This window comes from Paralichthys olivaceus, chromosome 11, assembly GCF_024713975.1.
Source record: "Paralichthys olivaceus isolate ysfri-2021 chromosome 11, ASM2471397v2, whole genome shotgun sequence".
Taxonomy (NCBI): Eukaryota; Metazoa; Chordata; class Actinopteri; order Pleuronectiformes; family Paralichthyidae; genus Paralichthys; species Paralichthys olivaceus.
Genome location: NC_091103.1, coordinates 21,182,513 through 21,200,609, shown reverse-complemented (window position 1 = coordinate 21,200,609; position 18,097 = coordinate 21,182,513). Strand labels below are relative to the sequence as shown.

The 18,097-nt window shown below is 40.8% G+C and overlaps 1 protein-coding gene across 4 annotated transcripts in view; it reads left to right on the top strand.

Moving 5' to 3' along the window:
- robo1 (roundabout, axon guidance receptor, homolog 1 (Drosophila)) overlaps nt 1-18,097 on the top strand; it is a 206,046-nt gene that overhangs the window by 61,815 nt on the left and 126,134 nt on the right. For 3 of the 4 annotated variants that reach the window (XM_069534290.1, XM_069534293.1, XM_069534288.1), the window contains one exon: nt 8,960-9,049. The exons of the other annotated variant lie outside the window; for it this stretch is intronic. In XM_069534290.1, coding sequence (XP_069390391.1) covers nt 8,960-9,049 — 90 coding nt within the window. The remainder of the gene's footprint in view (nt 1-8,959; nt 9,050-18,097) is intronic. 4 annotated transcript variants of the gene reach the window in all.

Genomic DNA, 18,097 nt, shown 5'->3' with positions numbered 1-18,097 from the left:
TGGCTGATTTTGTGCGGTGCAGGGGTGACAGAGGGGGGAGCTGCAGGAGGCCATGGCAGGAGGTATGGAGAGTTGCACTTTGTCTTTTGTTGCATTTTCTTGCCTTTTTCTGGATTTACGATCTTCTCCTCACAGCCTCTGGCCCCCATGGCCTTGGCACTCCCATGTGTCATGTGACACCGCTGCTTTGTGGAGAGCCAAAACCATCAACTCTGAGATGCCTGTGGCAGGAATCATTTGACACTAGCAGCTCTCAAAAGTGATTCATGTTCTGTCATATCTTTAGGTAATTGACGCAGTTATTTCAACTTCAAGAATTACAGATTTTGAGTCATTTTCCCATGAGGAGAGTCAGACACAGCAAAAGTTGACACAGTCGCACTTTGAAAAACATGTCAGTGGAGAATATTTTATTAAGGGTTAACCAAGGCAACAAACAAGACTCCATATGTTCCCATATAGAGTCTTGTTTTAAGATTCTCATTTGAATTATAGGCTTAGATGTCACAGGTGGTGCCCATCACATGGATATGACTCATAGAACCCATGTGCAGAAATGCCAACATTTTACGCTGCCTTCACTGACGCAGACAGGTTTACAATACATTGACGTTTGTGATAATGAAGGTTAATAAATATGTTGAAAGATATATTTTCTTGAGAATCAATTGCATGTGTCTTTCTCACTGAAGGTTTTTTTCCACTGAAAAGAGTTGGGGCCTGTGTTTAATGTGATATTAAGATTTGTCTTATAACCATATAAAAACTATAATTATGTCTTCATCCAAACGCCCCCTGGCACAATATCAGGTGGAAACAAGCTTTGATTTAATGAGGTGACAGTTGGAAGATTGCATGGAAGAATGCTGCTGTATGGAGTGGAGGTTGTATCATAAGCAGCCATATGTCGTTCAGCAACAGTCGTTTTCTTACCTTTGATGGGTGCTTGGATTGATATCTTCTTCTGAAATCCTCTGGACAATTTTCAATAATATACATACTTGTCTGCTTCACAGTGTTCCATGGAGGGAAAACCTGTCACAGAAAGTAGAGCGAGAGTTTGCACGTTGTAAATCTTGATCCAGGCGGCATTCTTAAGAACTCTGACTCAGAACTTGCCTCAGGAAACACAGACTACACTTCCTTTACCTTGGGCCCTGAACAACCGAATGAATTTCATTTCAGCACATTTAACACCTCATCTGTTTTTCTTTTTGCACAGTGTAACTTTCCTGACAATGCCAAAGGCTTAGAAACCGACCATGAATGGGTCTAATCTCAGCTGGCTTACCAACAACCTGTCTTGCATTCCTTTCCAGTGAGTCAGTGGATGTTTGAAGCTCTAATCCCCCAGTTTTTCTTCCTCAAAAAATGATATCGTAAATTGTGCCTGACTGTTTGACACACGTGAGAAGTGTCTCACTATCTTATCCAGTGTCCCAGAGACCAAAATCAAAGCCACGCCATCGGCTTACTGATATTTCATCCATGTTCCCAGCTGCAGACTCCTGTAACTCAGAACAAAAGAGGAGCGATGCTTGTCATCATTGTCTGTGGACACATAGAGCTGAGATCCTGGCACAGCCGCAGTTACATAAGCTGCTGGTATTGATCCACTGAGATGTGCGTTTTCTCTTCACTGCTGAGAAAGTGGCTGCTTGCCTGCACTGTTCTTCTCAAGGCCTCGTTTCCATCTCCTCTAATCAGGACTAGACATTCTGAGGGCATGCGTTGGTTTATCTGCACTCTCTCATTGGACTGTGAATAGTTAGTGTGTGCTCCAGTAAATTAGCATACACATGGTCCTCCCTGACGAGCACCAGTCCGTGGTGGAATGAGAGGGTGTGTGCGTGTGTGTGTGTGTGTGTGTTTGGCTGGAAAAGAAAGATAGTGCCTGCTGTTTGTTCAATTTGCTTGCCTCCAGATCAGATGGGGACTGAACTGTGACACAGGCAATCACAGAAAATATATAACATAACATAATCATGCAAAATGCATATGCAAAATGACTTGTCTGAAAAGAGCTGTGATTCTTTTTCATATTACTTTTTATCGTCTGAGCAGTAGTTTAGTTTGGAGAGTGTCGTTAGCTGTGTCCCGATTCTGGGGCCTCAACCTTTCAGAGGCTGCATTTAAAGACCTATTGCATCACAGCAGCGTGACAAGGCAGTCCCATTCATAGGGCTACTTCCTATTCGGACAAGAAATACGTTTTTCCATTCCCAAGCAACAAAGGAGTCAATGGGTGGAGCCTTCTTGGTCCAGCCTTTCCCAAGATTCATTGTGTGCTATCGACAAATCGCCAGTAAAAAAGAGAATATGATAGTACAACAATGACAAAACTGAGAATATACCGAATATTGTACTATTGGTACAAATGTAACAAAAAACAAGGGGTGACATAAAATGATTTTTACGTTGTTCAAAACACAGTGTTTATTTTTGGTACATTTATATATTTCCATATATCATTTATAAACTTCAGCTCTTTCTTAAGAGAATAAATAAATACATATATATGCATATCTTTTTTAAATTCTAGTGTGAAGCACATTTCCTGTCAGTGCAGCTTTTGAGTTGACAAAAAAAAAACAAGAAACAGAAGGAATTTACTGTCTGCTCATTTGTTTTGACCATAACACAGCTTGAGAGGAGACAGAGATTAATAGGTGCTTTCAGTGTGAACTGAAAGCCGGCTGTCATTACATTTAAGACCGTGAAGGTTATGCATCTCTGGTGGATCTTTCCTCCTTTCTGGATCTCTAATTAAAAAGTTGCAGAATTCCCCTTGGCTCACGTTCATGGCACAAACAGCCTGGAGACATTTACCAGGAGCAGAGGAGACAGATGAACCTGTGATAACTATGGAGACTTTTCTTATTTAATCAGCAGAAATGTCATATTTTTTTCAAAGTAAAGTTGCAATTAAATGGTTATGGGGACATTTTCTGTGGAACACATCTCAGTTAAACTAAAGAGACATTTCTGCTGTGTGTGGAGAGTCAGGAGAGCATCTCCAGAAATTGGAATTATTCATATTAAGATATTGATAGTTTTCAAAGGTTATTCAATAGACATATGAGGATTCAATTTGAGAGCTCTTCCCTTTGAACTGGTGTGTTTGTGCATGTGTTTGCGTGCGTGTGCGTTTAGAGCACATGTGGCTGATTACATGAATCAAAGAGCAGGAAACGGTAGCATCAAGTTTGTCATTAATGTGCCGCAGCCTTGAAATGAATCTGAATTATCTGCTCCACTCCCCCTGAATGCATTTGCCAAAGTCATATGCCTCCAGTTCCCCTTATAAATAACTTTTGACTCTTTTCATCCGTTGTCCTCTTTGTAATGGGGTAGCAAAGCAGAGGGTGAATATTTTTAGAAACTTCTGTGGAACAAAAGATGTAGGAGAAGAGAAAGTTTCAGACAACATGTATCAACTGTCATTACTCAGTCAAATCGCCCCCATGTGCTTAGAATCCTCCTGCTATTTGAGTTGAGTGCTGCTACAGCTCTTAAGAAGCAGCTTAGAGAGGAGTCGTAGAAGGTCACACGTCTGTCGCCTGTGGTTGCGTGGATGCCGACTAGCTGCTTATGAGTCATGACCATGAGCTGCGATTGCCGGAGCGGAGTGATACATAACAGGCATTCAGAGGCTGTTCACCTTGGATACACAACTTTAAATCCTTGAAAGACCTTATTGTTCTCACCTACATGAGAGAAATCTCTCGCTCACTCTCTTTCCATCAGTCTGTCTCTCTCTGGCTAGAAATAAAAAAGTTCTCCAGTGTCGTAGAGATGGACATCTGGGCTTTTGGCAGCTCTGAGGATGCTTGCCTCAGCTCCACCGGGATGTCAGAGTGAGTTCAGACTCCTCGCAGGCTTTGAACTCAGAAGACGTCAGTGTTGTTGAAGGAAGCTGAGATGCAAAGTTTCAAGTAGGCATAATAATACGTGTTATGTAATGTAAAGGTGTAAGGGACAAGATATCAGTGCAGCTTTTGTGTAAAAGTCCTTCCTTCAATTTAACATGCTCAACAAGGACAACAGTGCTCTGACAGCAGCTGTGACAGTCTCATTTTGAGCTGCGAGCTCATTGTGTCTGCTTGGCACTGAGTGATTGCATAGACGTTTAGTGACCATGCAATATCCAGCACCCTTCCAGCCAATCAACACTATTTGTCCTGGATCTGTCTCTGTTTTTCTTTTTGTGGCTGGTTGCTGATGCTCTCCAAGCAAATCTTTTAGTAAGTGAATTGGCACGCACTCCTACCCCTGACATTTGTTCTTTTATTCAACCACAATCAGTCACATTCCAGCAATCAGGATTGACGTGCATGTATTTACTGTTGGTTTTCTAACCAACGAAACCTTGTTAGGGAAGAAGTACAATATGTACGACTGCAGTAACTGTCAACATGCATCCATTCACTCAGAGGCTGGCAAGTCTGATTGGAATGGTTATCTGTTTGTCATCACACTGATGTTTCCTCCAGCTGGAGCAATGAGTAATGAAACTGTGACTGTTAAAGACATCAGAGGATTCTGTGGAAAATATCTTTAAAATAACTTGATGTTAGCTTTTGCAAAACTTTGCTTTTCACTGCAGTTCACCCATGGAAACTAAGTCTTAATTATTACATTTTGTCACTGTCACAATTCTGGCTAGAATATAAAGTGTGTGTGTGTGTGTGTGTGTGTGTGTGTTCATTAGAGTTTGGACAAGATCAAATATCTTCCTCTCTTGCTCATTCCTCTTCTGACTCTTTTAGTAACACGTACAGTTTCAAATGAACACATAAAATGTCTCTAATTTTCCAGTATGTGAGCCAAATCTTATTCTTATAGCATACAAATTGGTCCTTTTTTATATTTTAACTGGTTAATAAATTGTTTTAATCAGTCGCAGACCAAGTTATAGGCAATTATACTGCAGACATGACTAGGGCTTTTTATTGCTGGGGTATGACTATGGCTTGGCAGTGAGACCTAAAATGGAGCGTAATGATGTATATAGCATAATACATAAATTCTTCCTCTTAAGTGGTTTATATGACATGATTCTGGCTATTATAATTATTTCATGCTAACTGTCAATTAGCTATTAATATTTGTTAAAGTTTTTTGAGATTGTGAAGTCATAGTATCATAAAAAGTCTATGTGTGTGTGTGTGTGTGTGTGTGTGTGTGTGTGTGCGTGCGTGTGTGTGTGTGTGCGTGTGTGTGTGTGTGTGTGTGTCATTTGTTCTGCTTTCTCACAACAGCTGCAGTACAACATAATGATTTTGTTTTTGGGAAATTGGCTTATTTGTTGTGTTGCCGAAAGTTACATGAGCAGATTGATTTGACTCAATGCTATGTGTCATGACTTTCTATCCCTGGATTTTCTTGTTAGAGCAATTCAAGGATTAGCTGGTGAATTATTTGAGTAATTTTTTTTTATTCTTTACTTGCAGTAATATCCTTAATCACACAGTTATTATCATAACTTATAACAGTTATTCATCCTATGACATGAATCTCTTTTCTTTGTGGTTAAATGTGCCTTTTGCCATGTAAGATGTTTTTTCTCTTTTCGACAGAGAAGGTTTTCATTTGAAACTTTTAAAATTCTATTCTTCTTTGACCTGGTCTTTTTCTTTTTCTCTTCTGCAGTGTGGGCTCACTGCATATGCATGTATTATCTCAAGGCCTGACTAAAACTCTATTAGTCATGCACAAAACAAAGACAGTATAACCAGAATGGAAATTAGTGATGGTGCTGTGGCAACAGATGAAGAGGACGGACTAGCTTCTGCTGAGAAAGCTTTTTTTTAAAAGACTTTTGTCGTTCTTTTGTCTGCATTTAATAATGGACTACTGAATCCAGGTTTAAACTAATCAGATACAACTAAGATCTTATTGATTTGATTCTTGTTTAAATATTCAGCTTTGAGAATGAAGGCTAAAAAAAGTGAAAACTTATTGGCTTTACCCTACAATTAGAATTCTTGCTGACTGCTCCTACTTTCTCTCTGTCATCAGATAAAAAATAAACAGATGTTAGGAGAGAACATTTTCCAAGAAACCAATTTAATCACTTAAATTGCTTGAGGTTATGTTGCAGAACTGTGCCGCCTCTCTGATCAGGCTCTGTGAAGGAACTTGTTCTACAGCAAACAATCAGTCAGTCCTGTTAACAAGCCCTAGAGTCAGGCTCCCCGCTCTCATCATTTCAAGCCCATCCATCACTAATACGAGCTGCCACGGCCGGAGACCTGCTGCCGTTACATGACAAGATAACAACGAGACGACAGCGAGCCTCCCCGGCTTCTACTGAGAGTTCCCAGTGTTTGTCGAGCTAAACAGCCGAGTTTGGTTTGTTGTCATGTCAGGTTGTAGAGCAGCTGAAGAGCAGACTGGTCCACATATCCATAGTGTTGCAAATAGCCACTCAAGTCAAATCGAATTACTTTTCTTCAAGCTCATAACTCCTGTATGAAAACAGAGCCAAACGCCTGCCGGTGTGAGTCTGGATTGTTCCATGAAGAAAGGCTAATCTGACCCAGAGAAGAGGACTTGCTCTCATGTTTGAGGAAGACTTGGGGGGGCCAGGAGGAGGAAGGACTGCAGGAGGGGGGGGGGGGGGGGGGGGGGGGGGGGGGGGGTTCAGGCTCTCTCTTTGTCAGTGGTCGGTTATAAGCACATGTGCCCCATTAATTAGCCAACAGGGGAGCGGCGGTTAGAGGCTGTGTCAGGTCTAACAGGGGCAGTGTGGCAACAACTCTCTACCCTGATGCCCCAGGGGCAGCTGGGTACACCACCTGTTAATGAGCTCTGAAGTGGTCATTAATTGGACCTCTGACTGGGGACCACCCAGAGAATCAGACAGAGGCAGAGTGAAGACAGAAAGGCCACATGCAGTTTATGAGGCTTGCAGGCAAAATAAATGATAGTATGCACTTTAAGAATTTTATCCTAACATCAGTAATTATTATATAATTTTTTTAGTATAACTTTTGAGGTGGACTTCCATTAATTAAGTGTCTAAAAATGTAAATTTGATGTTTTGAAGTGATCATTCATTACAAGCCAAAAATATTCATGCTCAGTTCATGGACTTCAAATGTATAAGTGTTTTGATGAGACTTATACTTTGACAAACTATCGTTTAACTAGAAAGGTGCTCAAAGAATGCATGACTAACAAAAAATCCTGCATCGGCCTGATGTGCTCCACAAAATGTATCGGGTACTTACTTGGGTCATTTCATGGAAATCGGTACTGTAGTGTTTGATTAATCAGGCTAACAGGCAGACAAACACTGGTGGAGGTAAACATTGGACATACACATGTTATATTGAATTTAGCTTGTCAATTGTCATTCTGAAAAGAACACTCCTTGTGTTTGAACACATTTTTATTTTGAAACTTGTTCCAGTCCGTAATTGCTGTCAGTGCCAAACTCCTGCTTTGTCATGAGCAGCTGTTGTGTTTGTGTATGTTTCCAATATATAAAAGCTGCTGGTGTCACGCTGCTGGTGTCAGACTGTCCCTCAGACTCTTCAAGTCTTGCATGTTGTCATTTCATATCATTACACTTCACTCTTGTGCATGTGTCTGAAGAACCTACGTGGTTATGTCCGTGTGACACAGAGACCCTGCTCTCCTGTAGCGTTTTTTTCAGTGTTTGGATAAATACACAGACTGAGAAGTGCCATATTAAAAGGTTTGGCTCAGCATGAGACCCTTTAACTGACATATTAATTGCAGCACTACAGGAGTGGCAGGGGGACACAATCACTGAATGTTGAATGTATTCTTGTGTTTGCTATTATTAATGTGCCCATAAAATGCTGTAAAGTGGGGTTTTGGGGTCATCACTGTGTTTGCTTTGATTTATGCCGTCAATTCTCTAATGGTGGGTGGGGCTGATGAAATGAAGGGTCATCCTCTTCTTCGCACTCTGGTGATCTGAAGTACTCTCCACTGAACAATTCTGTCTGCCCGTCTGCTGTTTATCAGAAGTGATGCCAGATCGCAGTGAGGAAACAGATACTTCCGACAGACTGCCACTCTGTCAGCTAAAGGGGTTGGATGCACTTTGATTAAGATTCCTCTTACCGCCCCACCCCAACCTCCCTGCCCAAATTAACCCCCTGTCAGTGGCCCACAAAGAGAATGGGCATGGCTGAGTCTGATTTATTTCACACTGAGCCATCATCAGGGCACAGTCAGCCACCCATCTCCCCCATAAGCTGCACACATCCTGGCCCCCTTGGCCCCTCTTTTTTTCTCGCCTTCCCCCACGGTCCCGCCCTCTCACCGCCTGTCACACACTCAACCTGTCACACTGAAGAAGACACAGGCACAAAGACGAGCCCGTATCAAAAGAAGCTGATTAGCAATTAATGGTGCACCATTGTATTTTGCATCAGGACTGTGTGCACGGTGTATGTGTGCACACAGAGTGTCGTTGTCAATCATGCAGAATGTGCCCTGGCCCTTCCTCTGCCGCCCTGCCCATGTGCTCTCTCCAGGGAGCAGCCACTTATGGCTATTGATACGGCAGACATGACTCCGTTCGACACCCACACTTACACCCAAGCTGAACAGGGGACAACAGAACAACCTCCTGCTGAGCACAGACAGGAGCTGAACACTGACGACTGCAGAAACATATAGATTTTATGGATCTATACCCGACAACTGATTGACGCGTGTCGGAGATTATTACTTTATTCGTCCCAGACAAAGTGTTCATCATACACAACTGCTGAGATTGTGGATGATCGTGCTGCAATGTGGGTGTTTGAATCCTGCAGCCAGAAACAGAGTTTACAAGGATGGTGCCCGGTTCTTCTTAGTGTGTTTGCTCTCTGCTTGTTCCATGGAAGCAGAGGGCTGGAGGTTTGGACCATGGGTGGGGAAAGCGGACAGAATGCATCTGGGTTCTCAGTCCCTGTGGTGTTATTGTTGACAGAGATTGGAGTCGCTCAGGAAGTGGCCAGCGATGAGACAACACCAGCTCCCACCGCTGAACATGAGGATGACAACTCTTTGGGCTACACAGGTACTGATGCTGCGTTCCCACTTCCTTCTAACACTGAATATGTGTTGCTTATTTGTGCCTTCACTTGGATGTGTGACCTGCACTCGGCAGTGTATTTTACAGTGTATTTGTGATAGATATGGCTGTTCTCACATTCTTCTGCTGAAGATGTCAAATGTTTCTTTGCTACTTTATATCTAAATGTAGTTTACCCACTGACATCATAGTTAGTTTGGAGCCAATCATGTGTATGTGTATACTACAATAAGTTAATATACACAAGTGTGATGTGCAAACATGATACTGCAGCACACATGAGAATTTATTCTTTTATTAAAATATAAAAATCATTTTACATTTATTCATACTTCTGGACTTTGCATTTCCAATTCCAATTCCAATCAGATACAAATTGTTGTATGTTGAAAGAACAACTGAATATAATAATAATAATAATAATAATAATAATAATAATAATAATAATAATAATAATAATAATAATGAGTTTATCCTAGACCGAGATGATGAAATGACTTTATGCTGTACATTACCTTAGCTCAAACAGCTTGTACGGAAACAGGATACAGTCAGACTTTTTTTGAAACTTCCTTTTACATACTGTACAATCAGAAGGCATGTGTTGTTTATCACACAAGGTATACAAACCCATTACATATAAGCCTTCACTGAGAAAAGCAATCAAAGCAAAATGCATTTGGGGGAGCAAGTTGTTTACATTTTACAATCAGAAATCACCCCACAGTGCAGAAGTCTTTGGACAGAATAAATAAGCTTCGGCGTTGGACAGCAGTTTCCACATGTGTTTCCATGGCAGATATATAAAGTGTCCATCATGCGGCTGCAGCTAAAAGTGTCTAAGTTTGGAGTCTTGGAGGAGAAATGTAAGAACAGGAGTCATTAGTTGGTGAAGCCAGTATCTACACAGACCATAGAGCTCTGTAGGGAAATGAAGAGCCAGAAATGAGAGACTTCACCTGAGGGACAGAAGCGCTGGAGAAGTCTGGAGAAAATTACTGATGACGCATGTGTTTTGTTTGGGTTTCTGGGCTCTTTCTCTACAGAGCTGTGTTCTCAGTTTGTCGTGGGAGCACGGAGACCTTCCTCCCTTGGTGATTTACTGGACCTCACACAGTTTCAGCAAAGTGAAAGGAAGTTCACATTAACTGCCAAAGCTGTTAGTGGTGTTCATGTGTGCGCTATAGCTTGGCAGGGCTAGATTTTATTTTGCTTAAAATTCAGACAATAAGCATTATATTAGATTGTATATATTATAAGATTATTTAAAGAATCTCACTGGGCAAGAAAGTCAAAACATTTTGTTTTTGTTTAAACCCAAACATATATTAGTACTTGATTCTTTACATTTTTACTTTTAAGTTTTTAAAAGCCTTCACGTGCTTTGAATGAGGGCATAAAGGAGGAAAATCATGTCACATCTGCCTCACTGCATTTGGGTTCATCTTCAGACTGATACATTTGTCCAGTGGAGTTCATCTTTAATCTGGCCACTTAATCCCATCTGTGCATGAAAATGAGTAAAAGCGATCTGGCCCAGCCAGTGAATTGGAAATGAGACTAATGTGGCCTAATACTTTAGTCTGCTGCTGATAGAATAATGTGGGCAGCTGCCAAAGACTCCATTTTCAGAGAGCGTGACTCGACGCATGGAAAAGTGAGGATATCTTGACAGCTGCCAGTTTTAGTCAAGGTGAACATGTAGCCCACCTTCAAACGTTACAGCGAAGAGACTTTCAGGAGCCTACATGGTTGTGCCCGTCTCACGGTTGTGAGTCTCGGCCATGTGATCTCAGTGACCTTCATAGAGAAAGACATGCATTGATTTAAGAGTAAGTTCCTCCATTTATCTGATCACACTCCTCACATGACATTGAGGAACAGGAGTTATCTGTCCTGTTAGAACCTGAAAAAAGGATTGAGATACGTCAGGTTGAGGGAAGAACTTTGGACGAATGTGATCAATACTGTAACCTGACGTTCTTGGCTTCATATAAAACAATACCCACCCAGCACAGCACCAGGCAGTGACACGGTGACATCTAAAAGTCACCTGGGACTAACAAAGAGTTTTATAAGGAACCACATGCTGACCTGAAGTTAGCAATACATTACAAGTGTTTTTTATCGGTCCCTCAAGACTCTGACTCTCAGCCAGCTCTAAATTGTTTCCCGATATCAGAGAGCCTTACACAGAACTTCATTCATAATAAATGAGACTGACCTGTGCGAAGGCAGTGGATTAGAGAGGCATGCTAAAACTCTTGCACTTAAACTTTGCTTTAGCCACTGCTTGGCAGGAAAACACAGGGAGAGGAGGCAGATCTTTGGTTGTTGTGACGTGACATGAAAGGCTCAGTGTGACTTCAGACAGCCCATCAGTGCACATATCCTCCCTCTCTGCTGACAGCAACCAATGCGTTTGTCACAGATCACAAAAGATGGCAAGTTTGGAGAGCTGCTCCATTTGTGAGGTTATGGAAAGAAGTGAGGGAACTGAGGTCTGCTAGCTGTCATTGCTGATTGGCTACAGGATAAAGGGGTCCAGGCTACTGTAATGCTTCCCTCAAAGTGGTCGAACCCTCAACGTCTAGAACCATAGTCACTTTAATGACGGATGAAGAGATGAGTGATGTGAAAACAAACAAGGCTTACTGAGAGGTGTGGAGTCAGACAGTTGAAGGTGGCTGAACAAATCATCAGGCTGTGATAAATGGAATAGAAAATTTAAATATCAACCAACACACACAAAACAATGCAGGCTCTTATTCCACAATATGATGAAAATGTAAATGGTGCTCAGTATAACTAGAACTAAGACACAGACTCCAATGAGTGGACGTAGGATTATTCACTGAGAATATTGTACCTGCTGAGTATGAAGGGAACCTGAAACACCAAGAGACTGGTGCAGGTACCATGGTGATTAAAGGAGTTGTGATTGGTTAAGCATTTTTAAAGCATGTAGGAAACACCACTCTTGTTTTACTTGCATTTGCCAGGGGGGCGTGCCAGCCGCCAGGCTTGAATTATGTAAATGTAGGCCATCGTCAAAGAACTTCATAATGGCGCAGAAGTATCAGCCGAGCAACTTGCAGGAGTTCCAGGAGCAGTGTTTTCTGTGACGGAGAGGCGCTCCTTTAGACTTTTAAACTTTTATGTAGGAAAAACAATATAACACATTAGACAAAAGAGAAAAACTGAAAGAAGCATTATATGTGTCCTTTAAAATGAACTGATTGGAATCCATTAATCCTCCTTTCTCTAGATGGGAATCAATTTCCTTCCTGTAACCAACTTTAAACATGACATTGTTTTTGTTTCCTAAATATCCAAGAGTTAGCACGCTGACATTTTTCTCTGAGAGAATATAAACAGGACTCTGCTGAGTTTGACCTGTGACTGCTATAGTAAGAACACATTCCATCACTGAACGTTGAATTCAAAGTGTTGTGTGACACAGTTCTTTCAGCTGATGCTTTGTCACATGACACATTTTTACTGAAGTATACATTAACCTTAAGCCTTATATATACTTCACAAAAATCTGTTATTAAGAAGAAATGTGTGATGGGAATCTGTTGGTGTTTTTAACTCATAGCTGTGACTGGATGAATGTAGAAACAGCTTTCACAAAAATGTCCATTTGCTTTCAGAAAAGACATAAACATGTTTCTTCCAGCACCTTTGTCCTCCAACATCATGAAACTCTAGCAACATTCCCAAATGCAAGACATATAAGTGAACAAATCTTGTGTGAGAAAGTGTCTGCAAACAAAAATTAGTAAGAATTTAAGAATTTTGATGTCTGCCTAACCATCACTGAAGCATTTGCACCATTATGCTGGTGGTTTGGGGCAAATGGAGATATTTTATTTTTCTGGGAAAAATAACTTCCCCTTATTGATCCCACACAGTCCACTGAATAAACAGATATTCCAGTTTTTCACCAGCAATTAACAGCAACATGCATTTGTGGTTCAGAGACTCTGAGGAGCTCCACACACAAACGTATGCACATGAACAGATAATCCTGACACACACTTTTAACAATCTTAATTTAACACGCATAAAGCAAAATATAACTCTATTTATATTTACTAATTTTGGGATGTTTTTTTTTTTTACATTTGTTGATTGGTTGATTTATTTGTGTAGAGTGGAAAATGCATTTGTGAACACAATACTCACACATATCAATCCCAATTGTATTTATATAGAACATTAAAAAAAAACTTGGTTGACCAAAGTGCTTTACAAAATAAAAGGTGCAACAAGAAAACAGCGATACATAATATATCAAAATACTAATGATAATAAAGTAAAATCTGGATAAAAACGTTCTCAACTTGTAAAGAAGGCCAAAGAGAAGAGATGTGTTTTTTATTATGATTTGAAGCGTGAGACACACTATTGTTTTATTTGACAATAATTGAGACTAATTTCTATCCATATTTATTTCGCTGACTGACTGTTGGCATAAATATAGTCATAGTTTTGTTGCTGTACAGTTTAACTCTCATTCACTTGCACATAGGCACAACCAAGAAAGGTTAAAAGACTCAGAATCAGAAAAAAAGCTGTTGCCATCTTTTATGAGAAGATCCTGTTCCAACAGTTTGTTGCTTACATTCATAACTCTACGGAAGGTCAGTGGGTAGAGAGGGGCTGTCTGATCCCTCCATATTGAGTTGAAGGTGGGGTAAATACATGACACTAACAGCTTTACAGCGTGAAAGAGATGGAGGGCTTCATTCTCTATTCGTCCTTTGTACTCGTTACTTGGCTGCTGCTCTCGCCTTGAGTCCCCACCCTGAAAACCAATTTCCTTGACAGTGTCGCCCCCACATATATTACCCAGGAGTCACCAAAGCATCAGTGTGACACGTCTCCACGCCACTCACCTAATGTTCATCAGTCTCAGGGCTCAAGTAATCCTGATACGCGAAACAAAGTGAGTGCTACGTGTTCAGCCAGCCGCACTCTCACATTTTACCCCAGTACAGCAGCAGCAGCAGCACTCATCTCCTACCAGTGTAACAACAGAGAAAGATCCCATGGCCACGCCTGGAGGAGCAATTCACTCGAGATATAATTAGTAATATCCATGTACTAATGTCCGACATGCAGCTCCCCCACTGCCTCTGTGCTGCTTAGGCCAATGGAGGTTTTTTTCCCCCCATCCAATCTCTTTTCATCTCCCTGATCCGCACAGCTCAGCTTAGCACCGTCCCAGGAAATGGCTCTATTAGCCATTCTTTTCAAGATAGCGAGCGGAGTAATGTGGTCAAGAGGCACTGAAGATTCGAAATGGGAGTTGGCACAATTGTGCAGTGATCGAAAGCACAAAAGACAATGAGAATTAAATTTGAATACTCAGATTCACGTTTTGAGCGTCCTCGTGATAATTGGGGAGAAGATTGGATGTAGGCTTTTGTTAAGTTGTAGTCATCAGCTGCTCCTGCCCTGTCAAACACACTTTCATTTCGCAGTGGAAGTGTTTTCTAATGGTGCACATGGCTCACATTCGTCACCATCTCAAAGGGGAATGACGGGAATTCTTTGGCTCCTTTAACTTTACATTAATGGTTCATGTAGTAACAAAAAAATCTAAATTTCAAATTTCACATTCATGCTATGTAATCTCTAATCTCTCTGAATTCCATCACTAACATATATACATTAACTTGGAGTAAAAGTAAATGTATTACTGTCTGGGAAAATGTCAAAGAAAAATAATAAAAATGTCCCAGTCTGCCATTTCGTCCAGGTCTGACCCAAAAGAATACTTTCTTGGCCCGTATCCCACTCACTAAGTTTCGTGAAAGCCCTTTCAATAGTTGTTGTGTAATTCTGTTAACAATGAAACAAACAAACGGACAGGGGTGAAAACACAAGCTCCTTGGTGGAGGCTGAGACTCTAGTCAGACACGCTACAGTGTGTTGCTTTGAGGCAATTTTGGTGTAATGGTCACACTCACTATAACATCACGTGACTCACACTGACCCCAAAGGATTTTCCCTTACGCACATAATCTCTGAGAGACTGGATACTGAGTACAGTTTTCAGAAAATGTCTGTGGGAAACCTGAAGGTCAACAGGTTTGACCAAAAGAAATCTATTGTACATGATCTCTCAGCCACAACACCAGAGAAGGACTCTCGTTCATGTGCTCAAAAATGTTGCAGCTTACAAAACATATATGACACATGCGGCCGTTTCACACCTTTTTATGAAGAATGGGGCCATTTTGGAAAGTCCAGTTTTTTCATCCTCAATACCTTGACACAGCAAGACAGCAACCCACTGTGGTCAGTACTGTATTAGTTTAGCGCTCCTGCCAAGCCCAAGAATTCTCTCAACAGACCAGTGTTATATAAAGTTGGCTGCACAGGTGTTTGGTTTTGCTGGAGAACTTAAGTTATGATTCATAAAATCCAAACCACGACTTCGTAGGGACTGAAGTGTTTTAAACTCGGTCCATAAAATCCTAATAATATATCTATTTATCTCTCATCTAAGGATTAACTACTAAAACAGATTTACTGAAGACGCAAATCCATCTATGATGCAGTACATCCTTACAAGATAATAAATTACAGCTTTTTTAAATAACCCGCGCGTCGTCTTTGACTTTGTTTGTTTGTTCTTTTTCCAGAGGTGCCTTTATTTTCAGATCAATTAGACATTTTTATGAGCATAATCATCAAAAGAGCTTCTCCACCTCGCTGACAGCCCTGTGGAATCCTCCCTGCAGAAATAACTGTGAATATGACTGGCGGCTTGATGATCTGTATAAAAACAATTTCTGGTTTTATTAGTAGTGATGTGACTCATGCATAGTCATGTTAATGTTCATCCAGAGCCATGCAGGCCTGTGTCTGTGAGTTTGAGCTGTGGGGGGCTGTGGAGACTCAGCAGTGCGACTGTGTCTCAGCAGGACTCAGCGTCTGTGTGAAAGAGAGGAGAATATCACGAGATTGGGGGACGGCTGTAAATCTGAGCAGCACCTGCTCCCCCGACTCCGGCGCGTGGTGTGAGGTCAGCAGCGCCAGATTTCCCATCGATCATATTTATTACGTTCATCCCAGCGCCAGTTTGTTTTGGCAGCTGATCGCACCAGGGAAAGACAGAGAGGAAGAATAGGCTTTTTCTTTGAGAGATGGAGGAATGTTTTTAGCATGAGCAGTGTCTTTGCATTTTTCTCTGCTCAGGGTCCACAGAGGAGATCAGTCACTAATGTTGGCTCTAAGGCCCCAATTGAAACCACAACTACTGTAGAATGATATTCTAAGTACAGCTTTGGAACGTTTCTGGACATTTCAACTTTGAGGAAAAAAATAAATATTATCATCCCTGAAATTCGCAACTCTGGCACTGTGGCTTTGCAGCTGAGGTTTGTGGAGAATATTGAAGTAACAATTTGTTTTTTTACTTCTTTGATTGATTTGGTTTTAATAATATGAAACCCAAACGGTTTGAATTTGGAATGTTTATCTTGCCCGAAAAAACTACAGAATGTATTTTGATCTGGGAATCATCTGAGATTTTATCTATAGCAGTGGTGCCGCTCCAAGGATATCAATGTCAGTTTGTTGGTTGGTTAGTTTGGTCCAGACTGAAATATCTCTACGACTGCTGGATGGATTGCGATGACATTTTACACAGATAAATATGATCCTTAGAAGACAGTTTAAAATGACTTTAGTGATCTTCTGCCTTTTCATCTAACACAAGACTGACTTTACAGTTTGGAATGAAACAACAAAACATGATTGATTGTGACGAATTTGCAGAAGGGATTTGTGTCCTGCTCAGAATGAATTGTTATGTCATTATGTGACTCCATGGATTTTCATCTGGTGCCACTATCTATATATATTTATATATATATTTCTAATATATGACCAAATATCTGCAAAACCAATTGTTTATTGCTAATTAACAAATGTTAGCACACTAGTACACAGTGCTAACAATTATACATGCACGTTGTGAGCATGTTAGCATGCTGTTATAACATTAAGCTCAAAGCAACATGAGTACAATTATAGTTTGACTCTAAGAATAAACTACAGTCTTAAAATACAAAATGTGTTTTTGATTGCTGACTAAAGTAATTTGTGAATATTAGATTATCTATGACAATGCTTTTCCACCATTACATAACATTTTCACTTGTTTTTCATTTCTGGAGTCAATTGTATAATTTAACATTTTAGTGACAACATCCTGAATGTGCAGCTGCTTCTCTTATATTCAGTTGTTTCAGCTGTCACCGTCACATTCGTTCACCCAAAACATTTTTGAAAAGTTAAACCTACTGCCCTGTGCAGTTGAGGTTTTTGAGGTCTGCTCTCGGGCAGGATCTTGTCCCGGATCTCTCGCTGCCATGTGATTGGCTGAGGTCCAGCAGTGATAAGAACAAAGGAATCTCTTGGCTCGCTCACCCTGAGCTTCCACCGTCGTTAAAGCTCTCCTGTCTCTAAACCAATTAAGCCAGTTAAGCGTGAAACTAAATCCTGCTTGATTTTGACATCATCCATCCCTTAGTGGAGAGGCATTGTGCAACAGGTTGCTCAAAACAAGCTGCGTTCAACAAAAAGAAGATTGATTCAAGGACAGTCGGAGATACTGTAATATTGTCTAATCCTGCTCAGATCTTGTCTTTGTGTTATACCAGTGCAGTCATGCACAGATACTCACAAATTAGATACTGTAGTGTGAAATGCTGGCAGCTGCATAGTAACATTGATGGTGAACACTTTTAATTAACATAACAAACTTAACATCAGTCCATTTGGAACAGAATCTCAAAGGTGGAAACTTGAAACTGAAAACAACTTGTAAAGGAAACGTAATGATTAATGTTGTATATAACATGTTAATTAGCAGGGAGCTATGACGTAGTTGAACATGTGTTGTGATATTGTTAGTTTAGCTACTTGCATGATGTGTATTTACACGAAGAATTGTGACATCCTGATTCAAACTACATCCTAATTCAGCCTTGCTTTCACGTCTTATAAGAG